The sequence below is a fragment of the Hippopotamus amphibius genome, chromosome 8, assembly GCF_030028045.1.
Source record: "Hippopotamus amphibius kiboko isolate mHipAmp2 chromosome 8, mHipAmp2.hap2, whole genome shotgun sequence".
NCBI lineage: Eukaryota > Metazoa > Chordata > Mammalia > Artiodactyla > Hippopotamidae > Hippopotamus > Hippopotamus amphibius.
The window spans coordinates 75477438-75499839 of record NC_080193.1 but is presented as its reverse complement, the minus strand read 5'-3'; the positions used below and the strand labels follow the sequence as shown (position 1 = coordinate 75499839).

General features: G+C 36.7%; 1 protein-coding gene and 1 pseudogene across 7 annotated transcripts in view; one reads left to right on the top strand and one right to left on the bottom strand.

Annotated features, from left to right (window-relative positions):
• Positions 1-22402, bottom strand: part of USP40 (ubiquitin specific peptidase 40) — an 85449-nt gene that overhangs the window by 48509 nt on the left and 14538 nt on the right. For 5 of the 7 annotated variants that reach the window (XR_009055071.1, XM_057745171.1, XM_057745172.1 and 2 more), the window contains 4 exons: positions 22101-22229; positions 16143-16238; positions 9060-9167; positions 1247-1547 (listed from right to left, as the gene is read on the bottom strand). Coding sequence is in view for 4 of the 7 variants with exons in the window: in XM_057745171.1 (XP_057601154.1) it covers positions 1247-1547; positions 9060-9167; positions 16143-16238; positions 22101-22229 (634 nt within the window). In the remaining 3 variants the exon portion in view is untranslated. Of the gene's footprint in view, positions 1-1246; positions 1548-9059; positions 9168-16142; positions 16239-22100; positions 22230-22402 lie in introns of those variants that run through there. The other 2 variants (XM_057745175.1, XM_057745177.1) reach the window with 2 other exon arrangements.
• LOC130859744 (small nucleolar RNA SNORA11) lies at positions 6991-7138 on the top strand (annotated as a pseudogene).

Below are 22402 nucleotides of genomic sequence, written 5' to 3'. Positions count from 1 at the left end.
TTCATGGATTAAAATCTTAAAAACACTGAGATCAACTTTTGGGCTTACTGCTCACTGCTCTGTCCACCACTTTGCATTAGCTCTACACTGTCTTAATGCTCCAGCATCATAAACATGTTTATCCTGACAGAGTAAATTTCCCTTGAGTAGTCCCTTCTTCAATTTGCATTCATGTATCTTTCTAGGTGAATTTTAGAATCATCTTGCCAAGTTTCATCCCTTAATCCCCCCAAAAAGTCCATCAAGATTTTGGCTGGACCTTTATTCAATCCTAAGCTAACTGGAAAGTTGTCACTTAGTACATATTCCAATTATGTACACACTAAAGTTCAATTCAGTGAAAAAGATAATACGCCATCTGAAGAAACTGATATATATTTTTATAACTGTGAATTTGACTCCCCAATATTTTTATCAGAACCATTACTATATTTTTCCCCTCAGAAAAAAACAAAGTCCTTTCTGGTCAACAGAACAGTTATGTAATTGTTTCAGATCCACAGTGTTAATTTCCTTTGATTCATCTGCAAATCAGTAACTGCTTTATTCTCATTCTACATAAAAAGATCACTATTCTCATTCTCTAAGAATAGTATCCTCATCTCTAATCATAGTTGTCTCAATCTAAAGAGCTTTCCTAGTTAGGATTTTTAACTTTTGCATAAATTCTGGGAAGTGATCAAAAAGTCTTACAGACCGATTCATATCAGTAGCTTCAAATTAAAAAATTTATCATTGTGGGTCTCAGTGTTTAACCTCCACCATGGTATGAGCTCTCTTAGAAGACTCAACAGAGAGGGCTTCAGAGATATTTCAATTGCTTATAGACTTATTACCTTGAGGAAAAGGAAAAAAGAAAGAAAAATAAAAGAGAACATATGAAAATAAGACCAAGGCCACTTGCAACTCTAAGACAACAAATGGCTGAACTGCAGAGACAAGCCTGAGCAGAAGCCAGTCATGTTTGCCCATATAACAAGAAAACATGAAGTGATCCAAGAAAACACGATTCTGAAAATCTAACTATAGCCTCATATTATTACAGGGGAAAAAACAGAAATATATAATCCTTATAAAATGACAGAATGTTGAATTTCTTCTGGCCTATTTCTTACTGTTAGCTTGAAAATATTTTAAAATGTTTCAAGAGTAAACCTTCTTTTAAAAGGGTAAAATTTCAAATAACATTCAATATTTATCTTCTAAAGTCATCAATTTAAACAATATGGACATTTATCTTTCATACCTTCAGGGGGTCTCTGCAACTGGGATTTCCGATAAAACAACATGTAGGCACTTTCTTTACCCTGAAATTGCTGTTCAATATCCTTTTCCTTGATTGGTTGGACTTTGGAATCATTTATATCAAACCAGTGGGGACAGGAGGATCTATCATTTAATCCTGGGGATTCTGAAGTAAGTGTCTTGAAAAGTTGTTGATAGTTTCTTCGGATATCATACTCAGCCTGGAGAGAACAGTCCTTCAATAGACTAACTGTACTTTCATCTGAACTGAGCAGAAATATCTGAGAATGAAGCTGTAAAAACTATACAGAAACAAAAAACAAACATTAGGTTAATGAAAAAAAATTTCATTGACATGATTACAAAATCTTTACCTTCCTTTCTGTGATTAGATATTTTAACGTCAACTTCTTGGCCTGGCCAGCTAGGGGGAAAAATATTTTCATTTGGGCCAAAATAAAACATCTGATAAAAACCAGAGTGCTTTCTGTTAAACAGCCGAATAGTTATATCAAGGGAGAAAGCAGCCATGACAATCTTAAAAATATTTTAATTATACCTCAATAAAATCCTTTACTGAAAAAGTCTTTACTGAAACAGATTATATAGAATACTTTTGAAAAGTTTAAAGCAATCCAAACAAGCAAAGCACGAAACAAAGGCCATTACACAATGAAGTGCCATAGAAGATAATTTCAAAACTAGTGACTCGGACAAACCCTGCTGGGATATAGCCATGATTATAAGCTTACATAACTAAATTAAGTGTTGTCTGTCACAGAAGCTGACAGGTTAGCTCAGGAAGTCAAAACACTGAAAGGCTTAAGTCATAAACTCAAAGACTATTTCTCAAGTTCCCCTACCTAAAAAGTTAGGAAGAAAACAAATTTCTCTCTCTATTGCCTATCCCACCTCCGCACCCCCTACTCTCCTCTCCTCTTATTCCCTAGTCTCTACATGGCTTTGTATCGCCTCCTTTTCTCTCAGCACAAACTACTTTAAGCAGAAAACTACTTGCAAGGGATATGTAACATTTGCTTAGCTCATCAATCAACACGGAAAGGTGATTTTCTCATTTTTTCTTGGAAAGGAAGAATTTATGACAATGCGTACTCTCTAACCAAACAGAAGGGTATAGGGCTATGAACCATAGGCAATACTGTTAACACTGTGTATAGCAGATGGTAATGTAGTTTTGTAGCTAATTTAAGTACAATAAAATAATAATTTGAAACCTCTGAGTAATGAATACTTCCTGTATAGTGAATTTTTCCTTTGTTTGATAGTTGAGGATTAACTCTTTTACACCTCAAACTTCAGGGTAGCCTGGTTCCAGTAATGGCAGAGAAATTTTATTGGACTAAGCCCACTGATTAAAAATCATAAACTTGAGGCAAAATAATAAAAATAACTGTTTGGAGAGTAACCAAAAGCAGACCTAAAGTGGAGGGGACACACTCCTTCACAAAAGGGGCATGAACTCAATGAGCTCTGTATTCACCCACCACTTCCCAGCTTGTGGCAGAGCATGTGCGAGACAGTGAAAAGGGCAGCAGTCTTCCTGGATGAAGGAAATAGAATTTGAGAATGCCAGAGCCTAGAAAGTGACAAGAAAAAATACCATAAAGGAGCCCCAAATCTGTAGCAAATCCTCCTCAAACCCCTGGCGAAGCCTTGAATGGTTACATGGACAGCCTGAGACCCAAGGAACTGAGCAGAAAGCAACAGCTAGGAGATCTAAGGTCTGAGCAGAGATTTAAGCATCCTGGTGCTGAGTAGAAAGAACATGGAGTTAAATAAAAATGTTGTGAATAGATTAATAAATTAAGATATATTAGGGAAAAAAAGAAAAAGAGCAAGCATGGAGTTGAAGTCCTGCCAAATTAGAGGCATAGGACAAACACCCCAGGCTTTACACTGAAATCCTAGAAGGGCCATGTCTTAGGTCAGGGATTGGCAAACTTTTCTAGAAAGGGCCAGACAGTAAATATTTTAGGCTTTGTGGGCTAAGAGGCAAACTTGAGCACCTTTTTAAACATAACTGTTTGAAAATGTAAAAATAGTTCTTACCTCGGGGCTGTACCAAAAAAGGCACCAAGCCATAGTTTGCCCATTTGCTAACCTCTGCCTTAAGAGGGAGGATCATGCAGTCCTCAGGACTAACAGCTACTCCCTAGGACTAACAGCTAAACTGTAGCAGATCCACCCTACCAAAGCCCCAAATGAAGCTCCCACAGGATCAAGGTGATTCAAAGTTACTTAATGGCCTGTTAGAAAATAGTGAAAAACCCTTTAGAAACAATAACATAATCCACATCCCCTAAAACACATCAACCACAATGTCCAGTAGGCAATATAAGAGTATATATGACATGCAAAGAAACAGGACAATGTGATTCCTAACCAAAAGATGAGACAGTCAATTCACAAGAGGAAAAAAAAAGTTAATAAATACAGACCCAGAAACAATCCAGATGTTGCAACAGTAAACAGCTACTGAAATATGTAAATTTACAGAAAAGAATGTACAGAGTAGGTTCAAATACGGAATTTCAGCATAGAAATGGGCACTTTAAATAAGAGTTAAGTGAAAATTCTGCAGCTAAATAAGACAATATCCAAAAAAAAAAAAAAATTCATTGGCTGGGCTTAACAGAAGACTGGATACAGTAGGAGAAAGAATCAATGAACATGAAGACAGATCAATGGAAATTATCCAAATTGAAGGTAAGGGGAAAAAAAAATCCCTCCTGCTAGAATATCTAAGACCAGTGAGGAAATATACTGAATGGTCCAATATATATGTAACTGTAGTTTTTGAAAAAGACAGAGATAATGGGGCAGAAAAACAAATTAAAAATATAATGGCCAAAACTGAAGAAAGATTTCAAGCCAAAGATATAAAAAAACTTAGCAAACACAAAGCAAATAAACACAAAGAATGCCATACTGAGACACATTATTATTAAACTGCTAAAAACAAAAGATAAAGAGATGATCTTAAAAGCAGACAGAAAAAAAAAAAGACACATTACATTTAAGTGACACTGACTTCTCAGCCAAAATAAAGCCAGAACATAATAAAATGACATCTGTAAAGTGCTGAGAAAACCAATAAAGACTATTAACCTAAAATTCTATATCCAGCAAAAATATCATTTAAACAAATGAATACAAAATAAAAACTTCAGACAAACAAAAGCTGAGAATATTTTTGCCAACAGTTCTAGACGCCCAAGAAATACTAAAGGAAGTCCTCTAGGTTGAAGAGAAATGATATTAGATGCAAACCTGGATGTGCAAGAAGGAGTAATGAACACCAGAATGGATAAAACGATTTTTTCATTAATTTCTTTGAAAGTTGCTTAAATGTTTAAAGTAAACACATACATACATACACATGTACACACACATGGTGAATTTACATATAATGGTAATATATAAGACAACAGCAGAAAAGGATGGGAGTAGGGAAATGGAATTACACTATTGTAAGCATCTTCCCTTGTACATGAAGTGTTACACTATTGGTCTGTAATTTGTAATATTAACTTATGTATAGTGTAATCCCTAGAGTAAAAAAATTAAAGAAGTACAGCGAAAAAGTCAACAGAGGAGATAAAAATGAAATACTAAAAATTACTTGGTTAATCCAAAAGGCAAGAAAGACAAAACAAAGGAACAAAAAAATAAAGGAAGCAAATAAAAACCAAATGGCTACATGATAAATTCAAACTCAACCATACAAATTAATATATTAAAAATAAATGGACTGAACATTCTAATTAAAAGGAAGAGGCTGTCAAACTCTATCATTTGATAGAAAACAGATGAACAATAGAGAAAAAAAACAAATGTAAAGCTGTTTCTTTGAGAAGTTTAATAACCTTGATAAATCCCCAGCAAGACTGATGAAAGCTAAAAAAAACAAATTACTAATATCAGAAATGAAATAGGGTCCTATAGGTCCTACAGACATTATAAGGACAATATGGTAACATTTCAAACAACTTTATGCTAACAAATTTGACATTTTAAGAGAACAAATTCCTTAAAAATCACAATTTTCCAAAATAGACAACCAACTTCATACTGTTTGCAAGAGACACACTTGCATTAGAAAGCTTGTATGCTACCTTAATACCAGACAAGGTAGATCTGAAGCTAAGGACTATTAGCAGAGATAAAGGAAGGGCATATGTCAAAAAGTCATTAACAACCCAAATCAGTATGCAACTAATAATACAGCTTCCAGATACATGAAGCAAAACTGTCAACAGTAAAAGGATGAAAGGACAAAGTCACAATTACAGTTAGAGACTTAAAATTATTCTCTCAGTAACTGATACAACAAAAAGCCAGAAAAATGAGTAAGAACAGGGATGAAATAAAGAATCCTATTAACCAATCTGACCTAGCTGACATTTATGAAACACTATACCCAACAACTACAGAAAATTAGTAACTTTTCTGGTGAATAGAAACATTCAGCAAGACAGACCACACCCTGGGGCAAGAAACAAGTCTCCAAAAATTCAAAATAAGTGAAATCATAGCGAGCAGATTTTCAGAGTAAAATGGAATTAGACATCAATTTATAGATATAACAAAAAGATAACTAGAAATCCCCCAAATATTTGGAAATTAAGCAATGCACCTCCAAAAACCTCATGGGTCAATTAAAGAATCAGAAGGAAAATTACAAAATATTTTGAAATGAATGATAATGATAATATTAAAAAATTAAGCCCCCTCCCTTAGCAATAAATACTGAAATGATATATACACATGAGGCTCAGGAAGGAGGCAAGAACAGGAACCTTGGGGACTCTGTCCCATGGCAAGGTCCCAACACTTGATAACATGTCAAATTTAGCTACAGCTAAACTAGCGCTAAGAAGGAAAATCTAGATTTAAAAGCATGTATTATAAAGGGAGGCTTAAAAAACAACTGAGATACCAACCCAAGAAGCTAGAAAAAGATGATTAAATTAAATCCCAGAACTAAAAGGAAATAAATAAAAACAAGAGCATAAATCAATGAAGTAGAAAAGATTAGTACAGAAAATCAACAATGGCAAAAGTTGTTTTTTGAAAAGCTTGATAAACTTGATAAGCTCTAACCAAGACTTATGAAAACAAAAACTGTGCAAACACAAATTACTAATATCAAGAATGACAAAGAGGAAACTTAGGTCCTACAGACACTAAAAAAGATAATATGAGATATTCTGAATAACTTCATGCCAATAAATTTGACACTGTAGATAAAAGGATAAATTTTTAAAAAAATCTAATTTTCCAAAATTATGCAAGAAGTAATAAAAAATCTAAACAACTCTACAAAGAAATTAAAACTATATTTTAAAAACCTCACCATAACAAAATTCCAGGTCTAACTAGCTTCACCAAACATTTAAGAAAGAAATAATAATCTCTCAGAGAAATTCTTTCCAAGAATATAAAAAAGGGAATATTTCCCAATTTGTTTTGAGTCCTACATAACCTTGATACTAAAACCTGACAAAGATATTATAAAAAAAGAAAATTAAAGACCCATATCTCTCATAAACATAGACACAAAATCCTTACTAAAATATGAGCCAAAATGTATACAGCAATATCTAAAAATATATCATGACCAAGTGTGATTTATCCCAGAAATGTAAGATTTTCTTAAACACTTAAAAGGTCAGTCAGAATTCACCACATTAAGAGAATAAAAAAGCCATGTGATCACATCAATAAATGTAAACAAAACTGCATGATAAAATCCAACTTCTATTCAAGATAAAACTATCAGCTGCTGATAACACACCCAAAACGAATCTGGGTTCACTGTGACAAGGGGCACAAAACTCATGGCCTTCTTATGAACAAATATTCTACACATGTCCTCCTGTACTTCACATGGCTGCTGGGCAGGACCAGAGGCACAGGGTTCAATACTGGAAGAAAAGCTGTAGTATTTAGTGGGGAAGTTTGTCACTGAGAGCCTGTCCAGCCTATGAATGGGTGGACCATGAGTGGTCTTACAAATATAAAGGTTTTAAACCTCTCTCTTCAAGAGAGAGAAAAAAAAAAGAAAGAATGAGATTGATTCCAACTACATGCCATTCTGGAAAAGGCAAAACTATGGAGACAATAAAAAGATCAGTGGTTGCCAGGAGTTTGTGGGAGAGGGGAGAAGAGTACAGTTTTTTAGTGCAGTCAGAATACTCTGTATGACATTATAACAATGGATATATGTCATTAGACTTTTGTCCAACACCATACAATGCACAGTACTCTTTAATTCATTAGAATGGACCCTAATGTGAACTGCGGACTTTGGTGATTATGATGTGTCAACGTAGTTCATCCTCGGTTTAGGAAAAGAAACAAAACAAAAAACAAACCATCGATGAATGATGTTGATATAACATCTATGAATGTATGTGGGGAGTGGGTATATGGGAAACTTCTGTACCTTCTTGCTAATTTTGTTGTAAATCTAAAACTACTCAAAGAAAAAAAGTCTTAAAAAAAAAAGAACACTCGATGTAAGGCAGATATTTTTGGCAAAACTTATTTCAGTTATACACATATGTATACATATGTATTTGCTGGATTATGATGTAAAATGTATTTTTTAGGGCAAAAAAGTTTGCAAGCCATTGTAGTTAAGTTATACTGGCAAATAAGAGCACAAACTAACCTCAAAGAAGAAAAGAGATAAAACTATCACTCAGCTATGAATAAAAACTAACTTCCTCAAACTTATGAGGGGTATTTTTATTTAAAAACAAAACAAAACAAAAAAGTCCCTATGCAGCTGATAAAATACTTAACAGTAAAATATTGAAACACTGATCCAATCGTTCTAAATGAAAACCTAAGACCATCTATGAACTCAGGGTCATTAACTTCATTTATGAACTGTGGTCTAATTAAAAGACGAACTTAAACATGGACTGAAGTGTGTAAACTCTTTGCTTCTATAAGAAATAGCTTCAAAATATTTACTAAGTGTTCTGTTGCTTTGCTTGTTTTCAGTCAAGTTTTTGTCTCTCAATTCTGACAGTACCAGTTTTTGCAGCTAATCTTACAGCCTAGGAAACCAGATTGCCAAGTTGAGTAGAACTGTGTAGAAAAGAAAGATCAAGTGAAATTTGGGTGAATACCTGAAGACATTTGTATATAGATAAGCTTTAGGATATGAATTTTGTTACATTTTTTGCTGTTATGATTAAAAGCCCTACCTCTATTCTTTTTTGCTTACTTCTTTTTTTCTTTTTTAAAACAATTCCATTTTTTGAAAAAATTTTATTTATTTTTTGGCTATGTTGGGTCTTTGTGGTTGCACACAGGCTTTCTCTCGTTGTGGTGAGCGGAGGCTACTCTTTGTTGTGATGCAAGGGCTTCTTATTGTGGTGGCTTCTCTCGTTGTGAAGCATGACTCTAGGTGCTCAGGCTTCAGTAGTTGCAGCACACAGTCTCAGTAGTTGTGGCTCTCAGGCTCTAGAGCGCAGGCTCAATAGTTGTGCAGGGGCTTAGTTGCTCCAAGGCATGCGGGATCTTCCCCAACCAGGGATCGAATCCGTGTCCCCTGAATTGGCAGGCAGATTCTTAACCACTGTGCCACTAGAGAAGTCCCTTTGCTTACTTCTTGATTCTATAAATTACTTAATCAGTAACTGAATGGTAACCATTAAACAAAAATACTAATATATTTCCACCTGATTTAAGTTTCCTTCTGCAAATAAACTCATGTTGCCAAAATCATAATAAAATTTCCTGGGAATAGGGCTTCCTATAAGGATGTCATGTAGTACCTTTCGCAGTGGTCCATACTGTTTTCTGTACTTCTTATTCCAAGACATTCCTATCTTTTTCAAGAGTTTCTGGCCCAGCTGATCAATATGAATGAGGTTACTCTCCTCCTTATGAAAGAAAAGAAAGTCATTTAAGAAAATCTGATAAGCTATAACTGTAACACTTAGGAGTTCAAAGGGACCAACAGGATTAATAAATGCACCTGTAACAGCAAACATGTAAGTGGACTAACCATAATTACCTCAAAAAGTTTTTTAAAGAATAGATTAAGCCTATCCTAACCTGGGGGTCCAGCAATGGGAGGAGGAATCCCCAGAGAATCAGACTTTGAAAGCAGCGGGATTTGATTGCAGGACCTCCACAGGACTGGGGGAAATGGAGACTCCACTCTTGAAGGGCACATAAAAAAGTCTGCTCACCAGGACCCAGGGGGAAGGAGCAGTGACCCCATAGGAGACGGAACCAGAACTACCTGCTAGTGTTGGAGGGTTGCCTGCAGAGGTGGGGGGCAGCTGTGGCTCACCAAGGAGACAGGGGCACTGGCGGCAGATGTTCTGGGAAGTGCTCATTGGCGTGAGCCCTCCCAGAGTCCGCCATTAGCCCCACCAAAGAGCCTGTAAGCTCCAGTACTGGGTAGCCTCAGCCCAAACATCCAACAGGGTGGGAACACAGCCCCACCCATTGGCAGACAAGCAGATTAAAGTTTTACTGACCTCCGCCCACCCAGCCCAACCCACCATCAGTCCCTGCCATCAGGAAGCACCCACGAGCCTCCTAGATAGCTTCCTCCACAAGAGGGCAGACAGCAAAATCAAGCAGTATCAGCAGTATTTCATCTTGTGGAACTGAAAACCACAACCACAGAAAGACAGAGAAAATGAAAAGGCAAAAGACGCTGTACCAGATGAAGGGACAAGATAAAACACCAGAAAAACAACTAAATGAAGAGAAGACAGGCACCCTGCCAGAAAAAGAATGCAGAATAATGATGGTGAAGATGACCCAGGACTTTGAAAAAAGACTGGATGCAAAGATCAAAAAGATGCAAGAAAAGCTTAACAAAGACCTAGAAGAATTAAAGAGCAAACAAACAGAGATATGAAACACAATAACTGAAATGAAAAATACGCTAGAAGGAACCAATAGCAGATTAACTGAGGCAGAAGGGCGAATAAGTGACGTGGAAGACAGAATGGTGAAAATGACTGATGCAGAAAAGAATAAGGAAAAAAGAATGAAAAGAACTGAAGACAGCCTAAGAGACCTCTGGGACAACGTTAAACGCATCAATATTCGCATTATAGGGGTCCCAGAAGGAGAAGAGAGAGAGAAAGGACCCAAGAAAATATTGGAAGAGATTATAGTCGAAAAATTCCCTAACACGGGAAAGGAAATAGCTACCCAAGTCCAGGAAGCACAGAGAGTTCCAGGCAGGATAAACCCAAGGAGAAACACGCCAAGACATATAGTAGTCAAAGTGACAAAAATTAAAGACAGAGAAAAGTTATTAAAAGCAACAAGGGAAAAACGACAAACAACATACAAGGGAACTCCCATAAGGTTAAGAGCTGATTTCTCAGCAGAAACTCGGCAAGCCAGAAGGGAGTGGCACGATATATTTCAAGTGATGAAAGGGAAGAACCTACAACCAAGAATACTCTACCCAGCAAGGATCTCATTCAGATTTGACGGAGAAATCAAAAGCTTTACAGACAAGCAACAGCTAAGAGAATTCAGCACCACCAAACCAGCCCTACAACAAATGCTAAAGGAACTTCTCTAAGAGGGAAACATAAGAGAAGAAAAGGACCTACAAAAACAACAACAAAACAATTAAGAAAATGGTAATAGGAACATACATATCAAAAATTACCCTGAATGTAAATGGACTAAATGCCCCAACCAAAAGAAACAGACAGGCTGAATGGATAGAAAAACAAGACCCATATATATGCTGTCTACAGGAGACCCACTTCAGACCTCGGGACACATACAGACGGAAAGTGAGGGGATGGAAAAAGATATTCCATGCAAATGGAAATCAAAAGAAAGCTGGAGTAGCGATACTCATATCAGATAAAATAGACTTTCAAATAAAAAATGTTACAAGAGACAAGAAAGGACACTACATAAAGATTGAGGGATCAATCCAAGAAGAAGAGATAATTATAAATATATATGCACCCAATATAGAAGCATCTCAATACATAAGGCAAATGCTAACAACTATGAAAGAGGAAATCGACAGTAACACAATCATAGTGGGGGACTTTAACATCCCACTTACACCAATGCACAGATCATCCAGACAGAAAATCAATAAGGAAACAAAAGCTTTAAATGACACAATAAATCAGCTTAATTTAATAGATATCTATAGGACACTACATCCAAAAACAGCAGATTACATGTTCTTCTCAAGTACACATGGAACACTCTCCAGGATAGATCACATTTTGGGTCATAAATCAAGCCTGGGTAAGTTCAAGAAAACTGAAATTGTATCAAGCATCTTTTCTGACCACAATGCTATGAGATTAGAAATCAATTACAGGAAAAAACTGTAAAAAAACACAAACACATGGAGGCTAAACAATACGCTACTAAATAACCAAGAGATCACTGAAGAAATCAAAGAGGAAATCAAAAAATACCTAGAGACAAATGACAATGAAAACACAACGATCCAAAACCTATGGGATGCAGCAAAGGCAGTTCTAAGAGGGAAGTTTATAGCAATACAATCCTACCTCAAGAAACAAGAGAAATCCCACATAAACAATCTAAACTTACACCTAAAGAAACTAGAGAAAGAAGAGCAAACAAAACCCAAAGTGAGTAGACGCAGAGAAATCATAAAGATCAGAGCAGAAATAAATGAAATAGAAACAAAGAAAACAATAGCAAAAATCAATAAAACTAAAAGCTGGTTCTTTGAGAAGATAAATAAAATCAATAAACCTCCAGCAAGACTCATCAAGAAAAAGACAGAGAGGACTCAAATCAATAAAATTAGAAATGAAACAGGAGGAGTTAAAATGGACACCACAGAAATAAAAAGCACCATAAGAGACTACTACAAGCAACTATATGCCAATAAAATGGACAACCTGGATGAAATGGATAGATTCTTAGAAAGGTATAACCTTCCAAGACTGAATCAGGAAGACACAGAAACTATGAACAGACCAATCACAAGTAACAAAACTGAAACTGAGATTAAAAATCTCCCCAAAAACAAAAGTCTAGGACCAGATGGATTCACAGGTGAATTTTACCAAATATTTAGAGAAGAGCTAACACCCATCCTTCTCAAGCTCTTTCAAAAAATTGCAGAGGAAGAAACACTCCCAAACTCATTTTATGAGGCTACCATCACCCTAATCCCAAAACCAGACAAAGATACTCTAAAAAAAGAAAATTACAGACCAATATCACTGATGAATTTAGATGCAAAAATCCTCAAGAAAATACTAGCCAACACAATCCAACAACACATTAAAAACATCATACACCATGATCAAGTGGGGTTTATCCCTGGAATGCAAGCATTCTTCAATATACGCAAATCAATCAATGTGATACACCATATTAACAAATTGAAGGATTAAAAACCACATGATCATCTCAATAGATGCAGAAAAAACTTTCGACAAAATTCAACACCCATTTATGAGAAAAACACTCCAGAAGGTGGGCATAGAGGGAACCTACCTCAACATAATAAAGCCCATATATGACAAACCCACAGCAAACATCCTTCTCAATGGTGAAAAACTGGAAGCATTCCCTCCAATATCAGGAACAAGACAAGGATGTCCACTCTCACCACTACTATTCAAAATGGTTTTGGAAGTCCTTGCCACAGCAATCAGAGAAGAAAAAGAAATAAAAGGAATCCAAATTGGAAAAGAAGAAGTAAAACTGTCACTGTTCACAGATGATGTGATATTATACATGGAAAATCCTAAAGATGCCACCAGAAAACTACTTGAGCTAATCAATGAATCTGGTCAAGTTGCAGGATACAAAATTAACACACAGAAATCTCTTGCATTTCTATACACTAACAATGAAAGATCAGAAAGAGAAATTAAGGAAACAATCCCCTTCACCATTGCAACAAAAAGAATAAAATACCTAGGAATAAACCTAACCAAGGAGGTAAAAGACCTGTACTCAGAAAACTATAAGACACTAATGAAAGAAATCAAAGACGACACAAACAGATGGAGGGACATACCATGTTCTTGGATTGGAAGAATCAACATTATGTAAATGACTATACTACTGAAAGCAGCTTACAGATTCAATGCAATTCCGATCAAATTACCAATGGTATTTTTCACAGAACTAGAACAAGAAATTTCACGATTTGTATGGAAACACAAGAGACCCCAAATAGCCAAAGCAATCTTGAAAAGGAAACACGGAGTTGGTAGAATCAGGCTTCCTGACTTCAGGCTATACTACAAGGCTACAGTGATCAAGACAGTACGGTACTGGCACAAACACAGAAATATACATCAATGGAACAGGACAGAAAGCCCAGAGGTAAACTACGGTCAATGAATCTATGACAAAGGAGGCAAGGACATACAATGGAGAAAAAGCAGCCTCTTCAATAAGTGGTGCTGGGAAAATTAGTCAGCTACATGTAAAAGAATGAAATCAGAACACTCTTTAACATCATACACAAAAATAAACTCAAAATGGATTAAAGACCTAAATGTAAGGCTAGACGCTATAAAACTCCAAGAGGAAAACATGGGAAGAACACTCTTCGACGTCAAGAACAGCAAGATCTTTTTTGATCCACCCCCTAGAGTAATGGAAATAAAAACAAAAATAAGTAAGTGGGACCTAATGAAACGTCAAAGCTTCTGCACAGCAAAGGAAACTATAAGCAAGATGAAAAGACAGCCCTCGGAATGGAAGAAAATAGTTGCAAATGAATCAACAGACAAAGGATTAATGTCCAAAATATATAAACAGTTCATGCAGCTCAATATCAAAAAAACAAACAACCCAATCAAAAAATGAGCAGAAGACCTAAATAGGCCTTTCTCCAAAGACATATGGATGGCCAAGAGGCACATGAAAAGCTGCTCAACATCACTAATCATTAGAGAAATGCAAATCAAAATTACAATGAGGTATCACCTCACACCGGTGAGAATGGGCATCATCAGAAAATCGACAAACAGTAAATGCTGGAGAGGGTGTAGAGAAAGGGGAACGCTCTTGCACTGCCGGTGGGAATGTAAATTGATACAGCCACTATGGAGAACAGTATGGAGGTTCCTTGCAAAACTAAAAATAGAACTACCATATGACCCAGCAATCCCACTGCTGGGCATATACCCAGAGAACACCATAATTCAAAAAGACGCATGTACCCCAATGTTCACTGCAGCACTATTTACAATAGCCAGGACATGGGAGCAACCTAAATGTCCATCAACAGATGAACAGATAAAAAAGATGTGGTACATATATATAATGGAATATTACTCAGCTGTAAAAAGCAATGAAACTGGGACATTTGTAGAGACATGGGTGGACCTAGAGACTGTCATACAGAGTGAAGTGAGTCAGAAAGAGAAAAACAAATATTGTATATTAACACATATATGTGGACTATAGAAAAATGGTGCAGATCAACTGGTTTGCAAGGCAGAAATAGAGACACAGATGTAGAGAACAAACATATGGACACCGAGTGGGAAAAGTGGTGAGGGCTGGTGGGGGGAACGAATTGGGAGACTGGGATACCAAACTGTACATGCTAAATATATACAGTTTATTGTATGTTAACTGTATCTCAATAAAGTTCTTAAAAAAAAAAGAAAAAAAAAAAAGAATAGATTAAGCGTAAGTTTAGAAAGCTTGAATTGTGCCACTTTCCACATGGCAAAGTTTAAGCATTTCAAGAATAATATCCAAAGAGTATTTTGAGGTTTGGTAAATTCCTGATATTATATGGGATTTTTAGAAGAAACACTTTAGTGCAAAAAGACTGTCTCTTCTCAATGTTTTGAAGTATAAACAAGTTCTAAAAGGGGGCTGAAATGTGTTCCTCTACCACCAAAATTCATATGTTGAATTCCTAACCCTCAAAATTTCAGCTGCTAATGTATTTGGATAGGGCCTTTAAAGAAGTGATTAAGTTAAAATAAGGCCTTTAAGGTGGTTCCTTATGCAATCTAACTGGTGTCCTTATAAGAAGAGGAAATTTGGACACACAGTGACACCAGGGATGCACAGGCACTTAGGAAAGGACATGTGAAGACACGGCAATAAGGTAGCCATCTGCAAGCCAAGGAGAGAGGCGTTAGAAGAAACCAAAACCTGCCGATACCTTGATCTGGACTTTCAGCCTCCAGAACTGTGAGAAAATAAATTTCTGTTAATTAAGACACCCAGTCTGTGGGATTCTGTTATGGTAGGCCTAGTAGACTAATATAGTGGCCATAAACCAATACCCAACCTAGGTCCCTAGTAAGAAATTGAGAGAAAAATGTTTATTAAGAATGAATGAATAAATGAAAAGAGACTACCATCTTTATAACAGGGTACTAAGCAAACATTAAAAGTCATATACTTGAGGTATTATCAATATTGGGAATGAAAAAGGGGATATAACTTCAAGTCCTACAGACATTAAAAGGATAATATGGGAAAACAGTAAATTCCAGAACAATATGTAAAGCAAATCCCAATTCTTTTTAAAATAACAATAATAATACCCCCAAAACTTGTAACCCAATCCCAATATATGTATATAAACACAAAGGAAACAGAATGTAAAGAATATATCAAAGTGTTAACAATGACCTGACATTTGGTTTATTTAAACTCCTTTTCTTTATATACTTCTAGTTTTTTTCCCTTCAAATTTTCTACTATTCATATGTATTTCTTTTATAACCAGAAAGTCTCCAATAAAAAAAAATTTAAATAGACATAGGGAAATTCCCAAAAGAAAAAGACTATGAATAGTAACAATATCACTTCTACCAACTAAATCATATATCTGATATACACACACACAAATGTAAACATACACACAATCTCTCTACCTGTAATAAGATTGCTTTTAGAATCATCAGTGGATCATCAACCTCTTCTTCATTCTGAATATCTTCCAAATTCACATCTGGGTTACTTTTGTCCTCCTAAGAAGAAAAACAATAAAAAAGTTTCTATTACTAATCCCTTAAAAAGTGATTAACAAAATAGGAATGTTTGTGCCATGGAGGTTTCAACACGGAGAAATGATGATAAAAACATCATAATAATTTGTATATGCTTTGGAATCAGGCAGCCTGGCTTTGAATTTCAACTGTGGTTGAATAATCCTGGACAAATTACTTAATCTCTCTGGCGTTATCTGTAAATTGGGATTGTGAGATAAGTAAAGCTTCTAGCACAGTACACACAGTGGATTCCAACATCTTCCCACTAAGCACTACTTTAGCTGCATCCAACACTTTTCCACTAAGCAATACTTTAGCTGCATCCAACACCTTCCCACGAAGCACTACTTTAGCTGCATTTTGATCTGTTGTGTTTTCATTATCATTCAGTTTAAAATATTTTCTAGTCTCCACCCAATTTATTCTCACTCACTTATGTTGGCCTAATAAAATCCTACCCATCTCTGCAAGCTCAGCTTAAACACTCCCTCCTATTTTCTGATCACCCAAGTTTTCACTCCAACTTACATGCCAAAATTTCCCTGATATGGTATTTTTATTCATTTTTTTTCATATATGCCATCTTGCAAAGGTATTTTAAACTGGCTTAAAATCATGAACACAAATAGACCTAAACAGTTAACATAAGACAAAAATAAAAGAAATATAGAAGAATATGGCAGATGAAATACAACCATCCTGCTGTTAAAATTACTAAAAATGCTGGATAAAATAAAACACAACACAACAAATGAAAGTATCTTTTTAAACACACAGTGAACTAGCAAGAGAACACTGGGAAAATCCAGAGAACAAGTAACACAGGAATCCAGGGAAGAAGTCCAGAGTTGAGGTCTCCAGCCGCCCAGCCTTGCAGACACATAGCTTCCACCCTGATGCTGATACAGGACAGGGTCTGGGAGACAAAGCATAAGGACCTACCCCAACTGGGGAGTTGAAAGGCTGGTTTTCTAAGCAACCAGTTCTCCAATTCTCTGATATTACCTGGGTGTCCTTCAATTAAATTCTGACATTACTGTTGCTAAGTCCCATGAGACTGCCCCCACTTCAGACACCAGCTGCAAATGGGGTTCCCAGGTTACCTACAGTTCTGCCTAGCTGATTACAAATTCTACAAGCTCCACTTCAGGTTTGATAATTTCCTGGAACAGCTCACAGAATTCAGGACCACAGTTTATTACAAAGGATACAAATGAACAGCCAGATGAAGGTACATCGGGTGAGGTTGGGAAGGGTCCTGAGTGCAGAAGCCTCTGTCCCCATGGGGTTCGGGTGGCCACCCTCCCTGCATGTGGATGCGTGCACCAACCTGGAAACTCCCTTAGTCTCCTTCTTTCAGAGTTTTAATCAAAGTTTCATTATGCAGACATGATTGATTAAATCACTGGCCTTGGTGACCCAACTCAATCTCCAGCCCCTTGTCCTTCCCTGGGTCGGGGGTGGGGTTGAAAGTTTCAACCCTCTAATCATGTGGTTGGTTTCTCTGGTGACCAGCCCTCACCCTGCAGGTAACCCCATTAACATATACTGAGGTATGGTTGAAAGGGGTTCATTATGAACAAGAAAAGACATGCCTTGGGAAATTTCAAGGAGCTCTATGCCAGGAATCCAGGACAAAGACCAAATGTACATATTTTTTATTATAACCCGAAGATAGACTCCAGCAAGAAGCTAGAAACCTGAAAGGGCTGTGCTCTCAATATAAGCATGAGCTACAAAGAAATCCACCCCACAACAAAGGACATTGAGAACCTTGCTTGCTTGCTTTGACCTTGATACCTGGTGAAAGTGGAAAAACATGTCCTATAATAATCTGTAATCAGACAAGTAGGTCCTCATGTGGGTTTGTGGCCCAAATTGAGATTAGTTGTATGGCTCTAAAACCACCAAGTCTAGATTTTACTCTTAAAGGTGTTAAAGGTTGGTGGTGACCCCAGTCATGTGGTAGAGACAACACACAACTCTCATGGAGGAAGGTACTTTCAATTCAGGCTTCAAATTACTCCTATACTGTGTTCTTAAAAAACCAACCTGCCAACCAAGCCTACAGTCTAAAATAACAAAATCATAACAAGGAAACAGAATCAGCAGATATCCAAAGACCCACAAAGTCTTTAGATACTGCAATTAACAGACAGAGAATAATAAAATAGTATGTTTAATATGTTTAAACATATTTATGGCTAAGGAACAAGAGATTTAAAAATGGTAGGAGAGGAGATGTAGGCTGGCATTGCCTAGGATGTGACATGCTGGTGCAGGTGGCACATGGGCTGGGCCCAGTCCTCCTGCACTTTGCCAGTGTCCAACCTTGGCCCTGTGGGGACAGGCTGGTCCAGTAGGCAGCAGTCTCAGGGCTGCCTATTGGAAGCTGTTGTAAAGCTTCTTTGTCTCACATCTTCAAATGTACAAGATGAAGTTCAAAGTGATATCAAACATCAGTAAAGCAAAAGGCCCCCCTTTGGAAGGCATAGGTCAAGCTCCTCTTTACAGCCAGATCTAGAGTCACATTTTGAATAATTAATGACCTCCATGCAAGAGGGAAGAGATCATCTTCTAGTTAGGCTGACAGAGACTGAAATGTTGGCTTTCACCCAGGGAACATTATGTGAGGTTGGTCATGAAAGTTGTTCCTTGCAGACGGCAACTAGCAGGGAACAGCTCCCTGAAAGAGAAGAAGAAATTGCCAAGCAGAAAAAACAATATCTGCCTGTGTTCAGAGTATTTGGAATCTTTTGTCTCTAGGCATAAGAGGTCTCTCAGGATAATGGTAGTAGAGAGACAAGTAGTATCCAGCAGGTGTACCTACTGAAGTTGAAATTCTTAAAGCACTCATTATTTGAACACCACAAAGCTCTAGATGAAAAGCTAGTAATTCTTAAAGAGCAGAATAAAAAAATAACAAAATAACAAATGCAATGCTTCACAGAGGCCATGGATAAGGAAACATACAGGCACAAAGAGAAAGCAATCTTCTGATTGTTCTTTAAGCCCTGAGGAAGACCTTGCTGAAGTACCAGAGCTTCAAGACCAGAGAAGCAGAGCAGAGGACAAAACCAAATGAAAGAATGCCTGCTTGCCCTCTCGAGTCACGAGTCACGTAATAGAACCAGGAGAAGAGCTTGACGCTGCTGATCATTTCTGAAGAAATGAACACAAAATTGCAGAGATGTCCAAGGAAGTACAACCCAAAAGGAAGACAAGGAAGAAAAGCATCATTACTTTTGAGCCATGCTACCTCACCCCACAGTGTGAAGCTACCTCTGTGCATGCCATCAACATTAAACTTAAAAAGGAAACTGTAAATATATATTTTATGCATCAAAAGACTGAGGATAAATCCCACCAGCTAGAGAAGTGTCTGAAATCTGACACTGGCTGAGCAAAATTGAGGAAATATCTGTAGCTAGCATGGAGGAATGCAGAGACACACCCACAAGGCGGAAGCTGAACTGGCACGGAGGACAGGAGCACCTTCTAAGGCTGAAGAGAGACAGGGCAACATCGGGGAAAAAGGCTACCACAGATGGAAGCATAAATAAGAGGAAAAAACCAAGAACTACAGTGGACAGGGCAAAGAGAAAAAAAAATAAATGAACATAATAACTATTTTATTAGATCTGTTCACAAGCCTCTATGAGAATCTAATAAAAGGCTTCAACTTCATCTTTTAGAGAGAATGAAATAAAGTTAATGTAACTGTTTGAAAGGGATGGGGGAGAACGGCTGCCCTAGAGAGTAAGATTCACTACTATGGGATCCTGCGACTAAGACAGCAGTGGAAGAAAGTAACAGGGTAAGAATCAGCAACTAAGGATGGAAACATGGTGAGCAGAATTAGACCAGAGGAGGATAAGGAGTGCTTCACTCCATCTGATTGAAATGTGCCCAACAAGCTAGTGTCCTGGCAACCACGGCACAAGCATTTGAGTGATGCCTGTGTAGCTTTCTCAACCCAGAACTGGATACACCCAGCTCTAGAAATGAAAGAAATGCAAGGTTAAGGATTGGAAAGAGCGAAACAAAAGTCATTTTCCAAAGATGTCTACAATGTAACAGGGTTTAGCAAGATGGTTGATTATAAAATCAATGTACTAAAGATAACTGTACTTCAATACACCAGCCACAAACAGTCCAAAAAATACAGCACAGCCATAACCCCACAGAACATCTTCCTGGTCAACATTTTCCCACTAGAACAGTTAGACTTAAATATCCAAAATTTACAAAATATATGTTACCTCTCAGTACATTCTAAGTACAACTGACAGAGTATCAGAAACACCAGTAGATGTTCTGAAAAGCAAAGTGAATGTCAACGAAGAGAACATGGCATCTTCAATACTGCTGGCACTCAGAGAAGTCACGTTACTATATGTGAAGCAATTTTTTACTCATAACAATATTAACCGTTTGACAATCAGGAAGATGTGTTCTAAGCATTCTACATCCTAACATGACCAATTATAACTTACATATTGGTGTTTTAGTTACATTTTAGAAAACTGGTTGAGAACTTGGACTGGTATGTAACATATTATAATTTTTTCCACTGCAAATAATTGGAACTGGATTCCCAATTAGTGCTTCTCTTCTAGAGAAAATTATAAAACTTTTTTAGAAGACATTAAAGAAGCTCTAAAACTCAAAAAGATGTATCTTGTTTACACATGTAGATTCAAAATGCCAGTACATTTATATGTGTGTACATGTGTGAGAATATTGACAAGGTGATTCCAGAAATGTTCAGAAAAGCATAAAAATCCAAGACAGGCAAAACACTCCTGAAGAATAATAACACATAGGGAGACTTGCTCTATCAAATATCATGACTTAGTATAAAGCTATAGAAATTAACAGTGTGGCATGTGCCTAGGGATAGAAAAAAAGAACAATAACAACAACAACAAAAACAGCATACAGAGCCCCAAATGGACTCACATGTGAAAAAACAATTGATATAACAGAACTGGCATTGTAAATTGGTGGGGAAAGAATGGAATATTCAACAAATGGTAATGAGAACTAGGTACCCAGATGGAAAAACACCACCACATCATTCACAGCAAAGCATTCCAGGAAGCCTGAAGTTTCAACTGCAAAAGGCAAAACTATAAAACTTTTAGAAGACTATATAGGAGGAAAATCTGGTTGGTGCCAGGAAAGAAAGAGAATCTGAGGAACAGTTACTGATTAAGGGAGACCTAAGACATGTGCTGATTAACATAATGCATGACCTGGGACTGGATGCCAGCATGGGGAAGACAATGCTATACAGGATTTGGACGAAACAGCTGGTGAAGTCCGAGTATAAAATATATCCTAGATAATAAATAGCATTATATCAGTGCTAAAGTCCCTGATTTTGATCTACGCTTATGGAAAAGAATGTCCAGGTTCTCAGGAGATAAACACTGAAGTATTTAGGGGTAAAGAGGCCCAAAGTCTTCAACTTTATTTCTAGTGGTTCAGCACTGATAATGATAATGTTAACTGTGTGTGTGTGTGTGTGTGTGTGTGTGTGTGTGTGTGTGTGTGTGTACAGAGGATATGCTTGCACAAATGTGGCAAAATGTTAACTGGAGAACCTAGGTGAAGAGTATACGGGAGGTGTTTGCACTAAGTTGGTTATTTTTCTGTTAAGTGTGGAATTATTTAGAAATAAAAAATTTAAACTTCTATCTGTATTAACTTTCAGTTCCTATAAGTTTTCTACAGAGTGAATACATAATAAATGACAAAAGATTAGCCTCACCAAAATAACAGGACTAGAAAAGGAAAAAGTTGCAAAGATACTTTTAACCTAATTTCTATACTTACTTGAAACTGCCAGTTTCCCAAATGATCGACATCTTTAATATACACATGATAATGTCCTCCGTAGCAACCACCTTTGTGTATAATAACTGAGAAGAGGTCATACATATATTCCAAGTCATCTAATTCACTCTACAAGAAAGAAAACGGACATTGATACAGTTCACATAAAACAAGAAGAGACATAACCAAAGGGAAAAAAGAATTTCAACTATTAAAGTTAGTGAGAAACTTTGCTGTTTATTATTGTTATTTAGGGTAAATTAAGATAAATTTGAATAATCAGCTTTAAAATTTGAAATCTT